This window comes from Furipterus horrens, unplaced genomic scaffold (assembly GCF_987537825.1).
Source record: "Furipterus horrens unplaced genomic scaffold, mFurHor1.1.pri manual_scaffold_2, whole genome shotgun sequence".
In the NCBI taxonomy this organism is placed as follows: domain Eukaryota; kingdom Metazoa; phylum Chordata; class Mammalia; order Chiroptera; family Furipteridae; genus Furipterus; species Furipterus horrens.
In genome coordinates, this window is record NW_028327172.1 from 144,820,541 (window position 1) to 144,837,257 (window position 16,717).

Sequence of the window (16,717 nt, forward strand, 5' to 3'; positions counted from 1 at the left end):
CAAGGCTGTGGCAGGGAGGTCATTTAGGAGGGTGTTGTCATCCTTCGTGTTAGAGAATAAGAGAGACCTGAACTCTGACGGTGGCAGAGGGAATGAGGAGAATGGAAGGAGTCCAGAGATTACAGTCAGGATTTGGCAATCCGTTGAATGTGCAACATGAAGGAGAAAACTCCAGGAAAATTTCCAACTTTTTGCTTTGAGAAACTGGGTGAGTGATGGTGTTCTTCTGAAGGTGAGGGGTTTAGGATGAGGCATTCAGGAAAAGGAGCTTGTTTGAGGGAGTGGACTGGGGAGGGGGATAAGGAAGGTGAAGGATACATTTGCAAACACACTGAATTTGCAGTGTTATGGAGCATCCACATACCCAGCAGACAACTGTATATACAGATCTGGAACTCAAAAGAGAGGGTGAGCGTTAGATATAGTTGATCCTCAATATTCAGATTATTTATGGCATAGGAAGACCCCCCATGAACACTGAGTTAGTGAATACTGAGCCACTGCTTCTAACAGAAATGTAGAGGTAGGTTCCTGCAAGCCTCCGGTCACAAATTTTCACCACCTGATCAATATAATGTATTTTCTGCATGTTTCTGTTTAAAGATACCTTATTTGATGCATACTGTTGACTCATTAACATTGAACCAGAATTCATGCCTGAACAAAGCTTAGCTAACACGCATTTTTCTCCATAAAGCACCTCATGGCCTTCCTGCACTTAGGAGCACTAGACAGTGCTTCTGCATTGGGCTTCAGGGGCACTTCAAACAATGAGATCCCCCACACACAACACAAAAATGAAAAAAACATGGTACTAAACAGACCTCAGAAAGGACACTTGTTTACAGTACAAGAGCTGGAACAAGAAGGCACAGACGGTGTCAACTTGTTGGACCTCAGCTGACAACATGCGCTTTGCTCCAGGGTGGTTAAAGGAAAAGCTTGGCAAAACCCACTGACTTTCCTGACAGGGCACACCTGTCCTTGATTTCGCACTCTACTCCGCTGACGCGGGGAGTCAAATGAAGGGTCCCTGGACCACGTGGAAGGGAGCCGTGGGGCAGAGCCCAGGGAATGGATTAGAGATCCACACGGGCCATCTGGATTCCTATGAAACTCAGCATACACTTTTTCTAATAGTTTGTAGAGAAGGGGAATGTATGTGTTATATATTAACTACTTGTGAGTATGAGGATTTAGTTTTTCTTATGGTAACACTAAAGCATACGTAATTCAAGTATATATATATATATATATACATATATATATATATATAAGCAGGCAAGAGAATGGTCAGAGGATAACCCCTCCTCTGCCAACAGAACGTGTTAAATAACATGTGATGTGGGTTATGTGGACCCTGCTGAATAGGAAACATGTTGAAGCTACTTTGTGCAAAATCAGTACTTGAACACTCCAGGTGTGTCAGTGTACAGGCGTATGTGTATATCCTGTTCCTTAAGATTACTCATGGTACTACTAAATGCTAACATTTTCTTTTTTTGTTTGCCATTTTACAAATTTTGCTTTTTATTTTTATTTTATTCTTTTCTTAGGTCTTTTTTATCCTTACTGATTTTAAAGTAGCAGATGACTTAGTCTTTGTGTCCATTTCCCACTCGAAAATAACAATGACATTAAGATTGTACCTCTTAGGATTGCTGTGAGAAACACAAGGCCTTGTTAATTTTTAGCTGACCACTTAGATGTCCCCAACACTAGCTACAATGAAAGTAACAACCTCCGCTCCATTGGTTGGAGCATCCTCCTGTACAGCAAAAGATTGCAGGTTCAATTCAGGGTCAGGGTATATACCCAGGTTGCAGGTTTGATCCCCAGTCAGGGCACATACAGAGGCAACTGATCAGTGTTTCTAACATCGATGTTTCTCACATTGACATTTCTCTCTCTCAAATCAATAAACATATCCTCAGGTGAGGATTTTTTTAAAAAAGAAAGTAATAACTTCCTCTCTCTAAACAGTATTGATTATGGGAACTTCTTCCTAAACAAGTTAACTTACATTCTTTCTTCTCTTGGACATAATTGTTCCAGAGTATTGCTTTTAGATATCAGGGTTATAAAGCATTGACAAAAATATTGTCCATTTTATAAGCAACAGTTTTAATTCCGTGTGTATAGATGAACACAGTTGCCTCATCTTTGAGATGCTGAGTGTGTGTTCTTCCACCAGTTAGGACGACTCTATAAAGAACCAGCTTGGCATTATGCCCTCTTTTCAGCTTCAGAAATGAATGTCAGAGAAGTATCTGACTTTTCTTTTTTGAAACAAATTCTGAACACGGTGTACTCTGTCAAAGAAAAAACCCTGATAGAAATACATTTTTTAAAGTCATCAGTTTTACCTGGAAGTTAAAAATATTTTCTTTATAATTTATTAGTCATCTTTCCTTAAGGTTTATTTGTAATATGTTGCATTGGGATTCTGAAAAAAAATTTTATATCTTTTAAAATATCTCATTTTCCCCTTAGTTTAAAAAGTGTCATATTTTATATGCAAGAATACTAGAAAGATATATACACACACATATATACACACAATAAATATATTAATGTATTGATATATATTAATAAAAGTAATTTGTGAATACATAAGTTAATGGATTTTGTTTTATGTTTATTAGTTATCCAGATTTTCTACAATAAACACATACTAAATTTATAGTCAATAAAAAAAACTGTTCAAACCTCTGAACGCATGAAGTGATATTTATTTATTTATTTATTTATTTATTTGAGGGGAAAGGAGGGAGAAGGAGAGAAACATCAATCAGTAGTCTCTCATACACCCCCAACCAGGAACCTGGCCCACAACCCAGGCATGTGCCTTGACTGGGAATCGAACTGGCGACCTTTAGGTCTATAAGTCGTTGCTCAATCCACTGAGCCACACCAGCTAGGGTCAAAGTTATTTTTCAAGTGTGGGATTCTGTGACTATGTTAATAGTTATTAACTGAGTACATAATGAAAATCTGTGATCAAATTTCTTTTTACTGTGATATAATCAACATAACATTAGTTTCAGGTATACAAGATAGAGATTTTATATATATATATATATATATATATATATATATATATATATATATATATAAACAGTCACAATAATTCTAGTTACCTTCCATCACCATATGTAGTTATACATTTTTTCTTGTGCTGAGAACTTTTAAGATCTACTCTCTTAGCACTTTTCAAATATACAACACAGTATTAAATAGTCACTATGTTCTACTTTACATCCCTGGATTTCTTTATTTTATAACTCCAAGTTTGTAGCTTTCGACATCCTTTACCTTTTGGGTTGGCCAAAAAGTTCATTTGTTTTCTTCTGTAATGTCTTTAGTAGCTCCTAGTTGTCCTTAACTTCATTTGAAACAATTTTGTTAGATTGTATTGTGACAGCTGCTATATCAGAAAAAAAGTAACAATCTCCTCTTCTAAACAGTATTGTTTGATTACTGAAACTTTTTCCTAAACAAGTTAACTTACACTCTTTCTTGTCTTGGACAAGATTGGTGAATCAAAATTGGTCAATTTTTGTGTAGCCATTTTAATATTGAAGATGGAAGATAATATGCAACCTTTTCAGCATATAATATTTATTATTTCACGAAAGGTAAAAACGCAACTGAAATACACACAAAAAGATTTATATAGTATATGGAAAAGGTGCTGTGACTGATCAAACATGTCAAAAGTGGTTTGCAAAGTTTTGTGCTGGAGATTTCTCGCTGGATGATGCTCCGCGATATTGATTGTGATCAAATCAAGACATTAAGCCCTGGCTGCTGTGGCTCAGTGGATTGAGCATCGGCCTGCGAGCCAAGTGTCGCTGGTTCGATTCCCAGTCAGGGCACATGACTAGGTTGCACGTCAGGTGCCCAGTTGGGAGCACGAGTGAGAGGCAACCACACAGTGATGTTTCTCTCCCTCTCTCCTTTCCCCTCTCTCTAAAAATAAATAAACAAATTATATTAAAAAAAAGACATTAACTGAGAACAGTCAACATTATCCCATCTGGGATATAGCTGACATACTCAAAATATCCAAATCAATAGGTTATTGCTGAAAATGAAAAGTGTGTCTTATTGTACAGAAAAAAAAAATACAACCTTTTTGGTCAACCCAATATTTTGCCCACCAATTTTGCACAAGGGTTGCCTTTTCTCCACATTCTCGCCAACACTTGTTGACTTCTTGATAATAATCATTCTGACAGGTGTGAGGTGATAACGCATTATGGTTTTTGATGGGCATTTCCCTGATGATTAGTGAGTTTGAACATCTTTTCGTGTATCTGTTGGCCACCTGCATGTATTCTTTGAAAAAATGTCTATTCAGATCCTCTGCCCACTTTTTAAATTGGGTTGTTTTTTGCTGTTAAGTAGTATGAGTTTTTAAATTTTGGATATTAACCCTTATCAGTTACATGATTTGCAAATACTTTCTCCCTTTCAGGTTTTGTTGCACTTTTAAAATTTTTGTTTAGTTGCTTTTGCTTTTGGTGTCATTCAAAAATTACTGCCAAGACCAGCTGTCAAGGAGCTTACCCACTATGTTTTCTTCCAGGAGTTTTATGTTTTCAGGTCTTATGTTCAAGTCTAGTCCATTTTGAGTTGATTTTTGTGTATGGTATAAGAAAGTGGTCCAGTGTTCCCAACACCTTTTATTGAAGACCCTCCTTTCCCCATTGTACCCATTATATATTCTTGCCTCCTTAGTCATAAATTAGACAACCATGTATGTGTAGGTTTATTTCTGTGCTATTCTACTTCATTGCTCTATGTGTCTTTATTCTAGTATCATACTGTTTTGATTATTTTTTTTAATTTAATTTTTATTGTTTTTGTTACAATTGTCCCACTTTTTCCCTCATTGCTACCCCCCATCCAGCCCACCCCTTCTCCCACAGTCCATCCTGACCCCATGGGTTATTTATATTAGTTCCTTTGCTAAACCCTTCCCCTACTTAGCTCCTCCCCTCCCTCCCCCCCTCCCCCCGATAACTGTTACTCTGTTTCTTGTTCAATTTTGTTCATTTATTTGTGTTGTTCATTAGTCTCCAGTATTCGGTGATAGCATATGGTATTTTTCTTTCATTGCCTGGCTTATTTCGCTAAGCATAATTCTCTCTAGTTCCATCCATGTTGTCGTGAATGGCAGGAGTTCCTTCTTTCTTTCTGCTGCATAGTACTCCATTGTGTAAATGTACCACAGTTTTTAATCCACTCATCTACAGATGGGTACTTAGGTTGTTTCCAGCACTTGGCTACTGTAAACAGCGCTGCTATGAACATAGGGGTGCATAAGTTCTTTTGAATTAGGGTTTCAGGACTCTTCAGGTATAATCCTAGTAGTGGAATCGCTGGTTCAAAAGGCAGTTCCATTTTTAGTTTTTTGAGGTAATTCCATACCGTTTTCCATAGTGGCTGCACCAGTCTGCATTCCCACCAACAATGCACTAGGGTTCCCATTTCTCCACATCTTCGCCAGCACTTGTTGTTTGTTGATTTGTTGATCATGGCCATTCTGACTGGTGTAAAGTGGTATCTCACTGTGGGGTTTTTTTTTTGCATCTCTCTGCTGTTTTGATTATTATAGCTGTGCAATGTACTTTGAAATCAGGAAGCATAATATGTCTAAGCTGTTCTTCTTAAGATTGCTTTGACTATTCAGGGTCTTTTGTGGTTCTATACAAATTTTAGGATTGTTCTATTTCTTTGAATACTGTAATGCCATTGGTATTTTAACAGGGATTGTACTGGATCTATAGATTGGTTTGGGTAGTATGAACATTTTAAAAATACTACATCTTCTTATCCATAAGCGTAGACTATCTTTCCATTTATCTATGTTTGTTTCTTTCATCAGTGTCATCGTTTTCAGTGTAAGGTCTTTTGTCTCCTTGGTTACATTCATTCCTAGGTATTTCATGATTTTTGATGAAATTGTAAATGATATTATTTGCTTAATTCCTTTTTCTGATAGTTCAGTATTAGTGTATCAAAAATGCAACCGTTTTCTCAATATTAACTTTATATTCTGCAACTTTACTGAATTTGCTTATTAGTTCTAACAGTTTTTTGTAGAAGTCTTTAGGGCTTTCTATACATAGTATCATGTCATCTGCAAGGAGTGACAGTTTTACTTCTTCCTTTCTAATTGTATGCCAGTTAGCTCTGGCTAGGACTTTCAACACCATGTTGAATAAAAGTGGCAAGGATGGGCATCCTTGTCTTGTTCCTAATCTTAGAGAAAAAGTTTTCAACTTTTTGCTATTGAGTATGATGTTATCTGTAGGCTAATCAAAGTTCTTAATGCTTACAATAAATACTAATTTCGATTATAACTTGATTGTTGAGGATCAAGTTATGAAAACATTTATAGGGCACAAAGAATCCGGGTCTTAGTTGAAATAAAAATTAAAGATCAACAGAGAATAGTTAAATAATAGTAATGTTTTAGAACATTATTATGAAACATGTTATCAGAATACCATTTTTACTTTGAAAACTATTTAAGATAACTTAAATATATATGAATGTAAAGAGTATAAAGAACCTCAGGTGTTCATCACCCAGTTTCAACTATCATCTATTCATGGCCAAAATATTGTTTTGTTTCCAGTCCTCCCTTTCCTCCCCAACTGTTTATAGATTATTTTGAAGCAAATCAAATCACAAACATCATATAATTTTGTCCATTATGTATTTCTAAACATTAGGACGCTTACTTAAACCATAATGCCACTGTTGCACCTTAATGCATCCCTAATGTCATCAGATTTCCACTCAGCCACATATTTCCCAATTCTCATATTTTATACTCTTTAATATATACATTTTATTCATTTTCATATTATAAATACATAAATTATTATTTTTTCACACAGGATGCAAGTAAAGTCCATACGCTGTGGTTGGTTCCTTGTAATTCCTTGAAGAAACTGTGTCACATATTCCATAGAGGTCCAATCTGAATTTTGCAAACTATACTATATGATTGTCCATTTTCTGCATTTCTTATAAACTGGTAGATTCAAGAATTTTAATTTTTTTCTTTTAGAAGACTGTGTTATCTATAGTATGTGACCACATATTAAAGTTGGTATCTCAAGTGGTGTGGGCCCTAATTTTAAAGACATCAGCGTAAATAAAAGTACTCCAGTCATAATGTAGCATGAGGCAGATGATGAGTGACCTGCCTTTCCTTGACTACTACTTAAAATTATCTTCAGGAATCTGCTGCATGGATCAGATGCATAAGGGGAATCCAAGGTATTCCGCAGGTCCAAAGAGTCATGGAATTGGTCCTTCATGATTGCAATGGGCACTACAGGATATACATTATGCTTTATAGACCTGCATTGCCTAGTACAGGAGCTTCTCTAGCTATTTAATTTTAAATTATTTAAATTACACTTAAAAAATTCAGTTGCTACATTTCAGGTGCTCAATGGCCACATGTGGTTAGCAGATATCATACTGGCCAGCACTGATATAGAGTATTTCCATCATCACAGAAAATTCTATTGGAAAGTCCTATTTTACACTCTAGAGATCATGGAGAAGTAGATGAACTGAATGACGTTTTCTTGGGGTTCAAGTAGATTTTTAGGTGTTTGCTAATAAGTTTTCTGTAAGTTGTATAGCTCAGATTTGGGTAGTGCTGCCTCTAATAGAGAACTCCCCTTTTAAAACTTGGATGCTGCAGCACCATTCTTTTGTTGGTGGACAATATTAGTGTGTTTCTGGACAAGTTTGTTATAGACACTCTTAATGTGTCTCCTATTATATGTTGTATTTCAGCTTGCTAATAAATGTATCCATTAGCATACCAGTAGGTGATCAACGCAGCTATGTTCATGCAGTGAAAGGAAGAATGGTCATGGTAGGTAGCTAAAGTAAAGTGGTCAGAACCAAACTCATGGAAGTTACCTCTTAAGTTTCTATTTTACAACATTTTTTATGAAAAATAATCATTTTTTATAGCACAAAAAATAATCCAGCAGAGGGAGCCAAAAGTTTTTACTCTCAGAAATAGTGTTATACTATAAGTAAATTCTATAGCTGGTTGAGAGAGAAATTCCCTAAATTTTCAAGGTGTTATGGAGAAAATGCTTTTAGCAGCTCTACTGCCTATAAACATTAACCTAATGGCTGACCTACGTACCTTCCTGTACCATTTTACTTGATCTCAATTTGCTCTAAAAATACTGCACTTTAAGTAACCAAACCCTGCTTAACCTTTTACAGCGGAAGTTCAGAGTGAAATAGAAAGGATTTTTGAACTAGCAAGAACATTGCAACTGGTAGTCCTTGATGCAGACACTATTAATCATCCAGCTCAACTCAGTAAAACTTCTTTGGCTCCTATTATAGTATATGTAAAGATTTCTTCTCCTAAGGTAAGTAGGTTTGCTGTCGTTTGCTCCGTAGTCAAAGTTTGCCAAAATGTTTGTTTACGTTGTCCAAAATATTTGTTTATGTTGTCTTGCAGTTATCAACAGGTTACGTCTTCCTCCGTTATAGAGTTTGAAGACGTGTTAGTTGGTTTTTAAGACTGATGTAAGCAAAGCATGATTATTAGTTTCATGGCTTAGAACAGCTGATTCTCCAAAGTGTGGTGGAACCCTTGGGGTTCTAAGACACTTCTGGAGGGTTCACAAGGTCAAAACTATTTCCATAATAACACTGAACACCATTCATTTTTTATATTGTTTTGACATTTGCAATGATGACACAAAAGTAATGGTGGGTAAAGCTGCAAGTATCTAAGCACGAATCAAGACTTTGTTACCAGACAGTACCAGCAGTTAAGTCTTCTTCCCATCTGGTTTTAACTTCAAGTTAAAAAGCAACCAACCAACCAAATAACCAGTTTCACTTAATTTTATTAAATTTGACTCTCATACAACAAGCCTTTTAAATATTCTGAGTAAAAAATAAGAAGAACATTTAAGTTGCATATACCCAAGTAGGTTAGTCATCTTGAGGACAAGCATTGGTATGATTATTTGAGTTGTGAACTAGCCACTACTTTCATGGAATACCATGAAAGAACATAGCTAGAGATACCATGCTTCCTGATAGGCTATGCTTTTTCAGACATGGGTATCACGTTAAGGAAAAAAACTCCATGATAAAACTCAAGCTTTCAAAGAAAAATTCAAGTTTGGAAAACTTGCATCCACCTCTGAGAGACTGGCAGCTTATAACAACAAAGACTTTTCTAATGAGATCAATGATAATGTTAAACAAATATGTTTTAATATTGTATAATGAAGTGTATCAAACATTTGGAAGATCTAAAGAACTCAGGGAACCATTATTTTCAAATGATCAATGAGAGATGTTACAAATCATGCAAATCAAGATAGGCTAATAGAATTTAGTATAATGTAGTAAGGAAAGTTCATCAGTATGGTTTCCTATTTCACATAGTAACTAGTCTTTAAGAAACTAGTGTAGTTTCTACACTGCCGAGAACATCCACAATTATCTGATAAGGCTACTAAGATATTCCTTTTGTCGGCTACATATCTTTAGGAGACTGGATTTTCTCCACATATTTCAACCCAAACTAGATATTGTAGTAATTACATGCAGAAGTAGAAAGGAGGCTTCAGTTGTCTTTTTTGAAGCCAGGCGCTAGAGATATTTGCAAGAAGTATGGGTATTTTTATAAAGTAATTTATGTTAACATGTAATAGGATTATTGTTAGTTTCTAAATGAATATTTTAATTTCCAATACAGTAGATATGAGATACAGTTCACATAAAGAAACACCTTTTGGGTTTCTCAAGACATGTTTAAAACAAAGGGGCAGGAGAAAAAGTTTAATAACTGGTAGTCTTGAAAAAAGATTCAGAATAAGCTCCATGGCTAGTTTGATTTTATTTTCTAGAGCTTGCAACTGAGATTTATGTTGATATACCAATTTTGCAGGTAATGTTATACATTATACTTTATAGCTCAACCTACAGCATCTGTGATAGATATAAAAAGTCTCCAGAGAAAGAAGTGAATCTTGTCATTTATCTGAGTGCAGCTATCCCTCTGTTTAAAAAAAATCTTATCTTTTACAGGTTTTACAAAGGCTAATAAAATCACGAGGGAAATCTCAAGCTAAGCACCTCAATGTCCAGATGGTAGCCGCCGATAAGCTGTCCCAGTGCCCCCCAGTAAGTCTCCTTCACATACACAGTATAATCCAGATGAAGAGATCAGACCTGGCATCGCATTAAAAAACAAAACAAGCAAACAAAAGACAGTTAAAAGCCTGTTGGAGGAGAGGATCCTCACTGCTTAGCAGTGAGCTTCGTTACAGAGAAGTGGCCTGTCCACCCCCCTCCTGCCATGAGCACCTGTCCATATCACGGCTCTCAGAAAGCAGTGGCAAGTTCTGTGGGCACCTCGCCTTGCACCTAACACCTCATTTGTATCTCAAATGAACAAGATTGTTGTTTCAAAAACTGGCTTTATAAGACAGATCTATTCGGGGGTAATCCTATTAATCATAGGGAGAGACTGGCTGTTTCTTAAATGTTGTCTGAGAAATGGATTTGAGATCATGTAAAAACAAATGTCTAAACAATCAGCTACCCAGGTTCTGGCGTCTAAATGCATTCCTACTTCCAATTCATGCTTTACATACCATGCCTTGGGGAATAGATGGCTTCTACTATTTTTTTTTTTTTTTAAAGTACAGATATTTCCAAAGCTTCAAGAATTAGGACTACATCCATTTTGATTGCTTGGAGTATGTTAAAATTTATGACAAACACTTTGAAGTATCTGAAGTTCGGACCATGTCAAAATATCAGTGGTTTCAGCTTTTGCCAAATTTCATGTTCTAATTTCGCCTCATTAAGTTCCAGGATTAAAATATGTGAAGTAAAGGCTTCTTCCTGTACTATTCAGATTGTGTCTTTTTCTCTTTACACCTCTTTCTACCACAGTATCAATTCCTTTCTTCACTACTTCCAGACAACCTTTCTATCACACCCTTTAACAACCGTTAGTACACCTGTTCACTTCCTGGTCATTGCTGTTAGTTAATCATCCAGTGTTCTAAACAGCAGTATAATCTGACTAAACAGGACGGTCAGCAGATGGAACAGGAGAAAGGAGCACATAAGCCATAGCAAATACAAAGTGGTGCAGCTCATGACACCCCCCTCTCACGCAGCTGAGGAGGGGGCGTGGAGCTAGAGCCAGTACTGCACTGCTGTAAGTGTGCTGTCTGAAATGTTGCCTCTGCAGGAGCTGTTTGATGTGATCTTGGATGAGAACCAGCTCGAGGATGCTTGTGAGCACCTTGCCGACTACCTGGAGGCCTACTGGAAGGCTACCCATCCTCCCAGCAGCGGTCTCCCCAACCCTCTCCTCACCCGTTCCTTAGCCACTGCAGCTCTGCCTGTTAGCCCCACTCCAGCCTCTCATCCACAGGTAAGGGAAGTTATTGACCACCTTTGCCGAGAAACGAGGCTGCCGAAGGTCACATCGCTGGGATCTAAGCCCAGCTCTGCAGCGCAGTGCTTGTGCCAGCACAGCGGCTCTATCCAAAGTAAGACAGACACTGAGTCACTCAGACACCGTCAGTGTGAGTGGTGAACCTGTAAGAAAAGCAGGGCAAACACAATCTACTGTGAATATATGCAGACTTTAGAATTCTCTATCTGCATGTTCTTTAAGACAGGGATAGAACTTTCTACGCAGCTAGCAGCACCGATAGTGGATGCAGATATCCTGGCTGCAAGTTGCACATCTGGGCTCCGCCTTTTACCAAGTGTTTAACCTTGAACAAGCTTCTTATCTGCTCTTTACCTTAGGCTGCCCGTGTTATTCCTGAGGCATCTATCTCAGGGCTGTTTTAGTAATGAATAATAATTAATGTGACTGCTAGAACAGTGCTTGTCTCACAGTAAGTGCCATGTAAGCATTTCATACTTTTATCATTTTTTCCTCAATCCTTACCTTAAACCAAAGCCAACATCCTAAAGATTTTTAATCTTCCCACATGTATTCAAAGAGAGGTAGTTAAGTACATGACCATATGTAGAAAAATCTCAAGAGATCTGTATCTGTATTTAAACCACAGAAGAACATATAACGGAATGCCCTCCCTCCTTCATTTAATTATTTAAATAAAAAGGTTACTCTGTGTACTGTTCTAGGCACTTACAAATTAATAAAGTCCAACATAATACAGTACAAACCTTATAAATACCACTAGATATCATCAAAAGAATTATGTGACTTAGCTAGCTAAGATTTCGCTTCAGCATTTTAGATGCTTAAAAAGGAATTGAGCTTGACGGACTTGCTTTGGGATGCATCAGTTCCTTACACCCTGATGCTGGTTGATGCCTGTGTTTTCTGCCTTTGACGCCAGGGTTCTCAAGGTGATCAGAGGCCTGATCGCTCTGCTCCTGCCCGTTCTGCTTCCCAAGCTGAAGAAGAACCCAGCCTAGAGCCAGTCAAGAAATCCCAGCACCGGTCTTCCTCCTCAGCCCAGCACCACAACCATCGCAGCGGTACACATCGAGGCCTCCCCCGGCAAGAGACTTTTGACTCAGAAACCCAAGAGAGCCGAGACTCTGCCTATGTGGAGCCAAAGGAGGACTACTCCCACGAACACGTGGACCACTATGTCCCCCACCGTGACCATAACCACAGGGATGAGCCCCATGGGAGCAGCGACCACAGACACAGGGAGTCTCGGCACCATGCCAGGGACCTGGATCGAGAGCAGGACCACAACGAAAGCAACAAACAACGAAGCCGTCATAAATCCAAGGATCGCTACCATGACAAGGATGGAGAAGGAACATCCAAAAAACGGAATGAGGCTGGGGAATGGAACAGGGATGTTTACATCCGCCAGTGACTTTGGCCCTTTTTTTTTTTTTTTTTTTTTAAGTCTTGTATAACATCACCCTCAATCTAAATCTTTGGGGTCAACATTGCAATCATATGTGATCTGTCTGTATATTTTGTATTGCTGTTGCTTAAATAGCAATAGCATGACAGAGTATTAATATACTTTTTTTTTTTTATAAGTGCTATATAAATTTGCCTGGTACAGCTGCAGTCCTCTGGTTGTGTACTGGACTTTTCAAAAACTGCTTGGGGTAGCTGTCATTTGAACAAAATCTGTTGCCATCCAGGTGGTGTTAGTACTTTAAGAAATGTAGTTGATGTTTTCAAAAAATGTAGTTGCTATATTCAGCAACCCAGAATCAGCCCAGATAAAAAGTGGAATTTCTTGATTCTCCATATTTTTAATATGTAGGCACCTGATTTGCATATTCATTAATCCATGGACCACTGTTTCTTGCTTGTACCTCTGGCTGACTAAATTTGGGGACAGATTCAGTCTTGCCTTACAAAAAGGGGATCATAAAGTTAGAATCTATTTTCTATGTACTAGTACTGTGTACTGTATAGACAGTTTGTAAATGTTATTTCTGCAAACACCTTCTTATGATAATTATATATAATATAAATATATATATACATATATATATATATATATATAAGTTTGATCACACTATTTTAGAGTCTTAATGCCAAGTGAGCAGATTTGCTTTATGAATTACAGGGACTAGAAATGCCCACATTCAGGAAATTTGTAATACCCTCGTCTCAGCCCCTATCCCCATTCTAGTAGAAAGTCTGTATGTACATACTGTAAATATGTGTGATTGCTTGACTTGAAAAGGTTTAATTTCTGAATGTTTTACCATCCTTGTAAGTTTATAATTTTGACCATAAATTATGGTAAATATAACCAAACTCCAAAGGTTGTTCTAATCCATGCAGCTCACACTGATTGTGACAAACACGTTCTTAGTAGCTAGTGTCTCATGTCACTGCACTGGAGGCTACAAGCCGGAACTCTGTATGCACGCGTGTGTGCGTCCATGTGTAAGAGTGTGTGTGTGATTGGCTGCGATGAATCTGTATGCTGAAGACTAAGAGAAACTAGAGACTGATATCTAGAATTCCACCCACCTGGCTTTGCACTGAATTGTGCTGCATGTCACTTTAATGGTCATTGAGCAGTCAGGGAGCGTGCTGCCAAAGGCGACTGGGAAAGCATTCATCTGTAGGCTCCTTGTTTTTACTCCTAGAGAGCAAAAAATACAGGCAATTTTTAACTGTGAGTGTTTCACTGGAAATGTACAATCTCTGTGTGTTCGAGTGTTTGTTATAGTAAGAAAAGTTTACACAGCTTGTAGAATTATTTCGTGGGAAATAAATTTTTCTATCTTCTCCCACTTCCTTTTTTAACCCTGCTTATTGTTCCTGTTACCTTGCAGTTTACCTATCATTTCATCCCCCACCACGAACTCAAGAGTTTCACTGTCTGTCAAAACCTAGAAGTGCTTCTTATAACCAAAGTTTCTGCTCTTCAAAAGTAATCAGGGCAAATGGGGTGACTTAAAGTGAACAACATGGTAAGAAGATTTTCTTACATCAGACATCTACTCCAAAGGGGAAGCGAGAAGATCCTATCTCCATGTCTCTAGGATACTGCTGTAAGCAGCTCACAATGTGGTTGTCATGCTAAGGTTAAAACCTTCTTCATGTCTCCTAAGTGTCCATTCTGTCCAGTTATGACTGGACAGGTAAGACAGTATTAGGTGTACAAGTACCTAGCACTTGAAGTTTGTCCCCGGAAAATGCCTATCGATAATTGCCTGACTTCAGATTTGTACATTATATAATTATTATTTTGTTAAATAAGTTAATCTATTTTTTGTTTTGCTTCTTTGATTATTCCAGGTTCTTGCCAAATATTCTTGGACCTTTATAAGTAAAACCGCTTCACATTTAAGTACTTATTTCCTTTACCCCCAACAAAACTCAGTTTTAAAAATGGGTTACATATATAGTGTTTTATCAGCTAATATGAAACATTACCCTCAGATTCAATATATTTGTTAATTAACTGTAGTGTTGACATGAATTTATTTATTGAATATAAAAACTGTAGTCATAATATGTATTTATGCAAAGTAGTCACATCATTGGAAAACTGTATTCCAATTAAGATTACTTTTATAAAATATTTCAGATAATCTTTACATCATGGTATGATGTTGCTAATCATCAGCCCCATCCTTTGCTACATGTAACTTCATCCCATTAATGACTTCAGAATATTTAAATCCTTGAAGTATAACTGGTAGGTATCTAAGCTGCTGATACCATTAATCCCTTTTAAAGAGTCATGCTAATGGATTCCATTTTTTTAATGCCATACTTGGATTCTTAGTTTTTCACTTTACTGTGAAACATGTTAGTCTAAATCAGAGTATTCTTCAAAAAACTGTATTGCAGGATGTGACATAAGGGTATCTATACAAGAAAACTGTATAGTGAGCATATCTGTAAACAGTATGTACTAAATTTGTAAAGAAATAATCCCAGAGACAATGGGATGTTTTACTAACCCATGGAATGTAAAATTAGTCTTTTTACATAGCAAAAGCTTAATCATAAGTTACTCAGTTGTAGAATCATGATTTTTGTAATCAGCCTAGAAAATGCTGGAAATGTTAATAGTTCTATTCTGTTTTTTGGGTTTTTGGTTTTTGGGTTTTTTTTGGTCAAACCCATTTCAGTTTTTCCTATGCTCTTTCTTTACTGTTCATTTAAGTTACTGTTACAAAAAGGTGCTGCTAAATGTAGGGTGTCTTAGTCATATTGTACTTGGGACAATGCCACATTTTTAACATGGTCTGCTACGCACTCCTGTTAAACATTTGCTGTCAGCTACATTGAACTGTTCAACAGACCTGATTTAAAGTCATTCATATAAAACAAATAAAGAGCTGGCTTCTGCACTGTTCATTATTAGTAGTATCAATTGTGATTTTAGGAATTATTCTCATAGTGGAGAATACATTAAATATTCAACAACACTTCCCACTTATGGAGCGTTTTCCTTGGGGCAATGCCAATCCCTGACTACTTTAGTGACCTTTCCATTGTGTCTGATAACATCAAAACTTAAGGTAGGTAAAGTATGAGCACAGCAGAAAAATCTTCCTCCATCTTAATTCTTGATTCTTGCAGCGACTCTTGATTCAGGTTTTGAATTTTATTCTTCATTTTTAAATGAAGATCCATTTTGATGACAAACTTAATTCCTCACCCTTGTCCGTTTGCTCAGTGATGTAATGCTGCTAGTCTCGGATACTCTGATCTTATTAAAACTTTAAGAGTCACACAGTTAGATAAAACAGGTAACTAAATGGTTTCAGAACAGTTGTTTGATTTTGGCTAAATTATATTTTTAACTATTTGTACTTCACTTTGCTATTTAAAATGTGATACAGGATTTTGAAGTAAAATGTACTCACTGTTGAATTAAAATGTTTTTTTTCTGTTTCACAGAAATATCTATGTCAACACTAAATATGTTAAAAGATAATATATTAATTTTCTTCCACACTTTCTTGATCTTCTTCCTTTTTATTGTATTTTTTTTCTTAAGTTTCTTTGTGCTGTAAGATTGAATGTGTTTTATTTTTCAATTTTGCTTTAATATTTGAAGGACAGAAGGCCACTGAAATATATGTTAAAGGAAAAAAAATTTAACAATATTGTCTTTACTGTTTTCAATAGGCAAGTATTTTTCTTCTATTTTGCCTGTGATGCTTACATTTTGCTACTTATCAG

General features: G+C 36.7%; 1 protein-coding gene across 3 annotated transcripts in view; it reads left to right on the top strand.

Moving 5' to 3' along the window:
- The window catches only part of CACNB2 (calcium voltage-gated channel auxiliary subunit beta 2), a 345,404-nt gene extending 329,520 nt beyond the window's left edge, over positions 1-15,884 (top strand). For all 3 annotated transcript variants that reach the window (XM_090266571.1, XM_090266573.1, XM_090266572.1), the window contains 4 exons: positions 8,278-8,429; positions 10,111-10,206; positions 11,288-11,473; positions 12,420-15,884. In XM_090266571.1, coding sequence (XP_090122697.1) covers positions 8,278-8,429; positions 10,111-10,206; positions 11,288-11,473; positions 12,420-12,914 — 929 coding nt within the window. In that variant the 3' untranslated portion in view covers positions 12,915-15,884. The remainder of the gene's footprint in view (positions 1-8,277; positions 8,430-10,110; positions 10,207-11,287; positions 11,474-12,419) is intronic.
- The last annotated feature ends 833 nt before the right edge of the window (positions 15,885-16,717 follow it).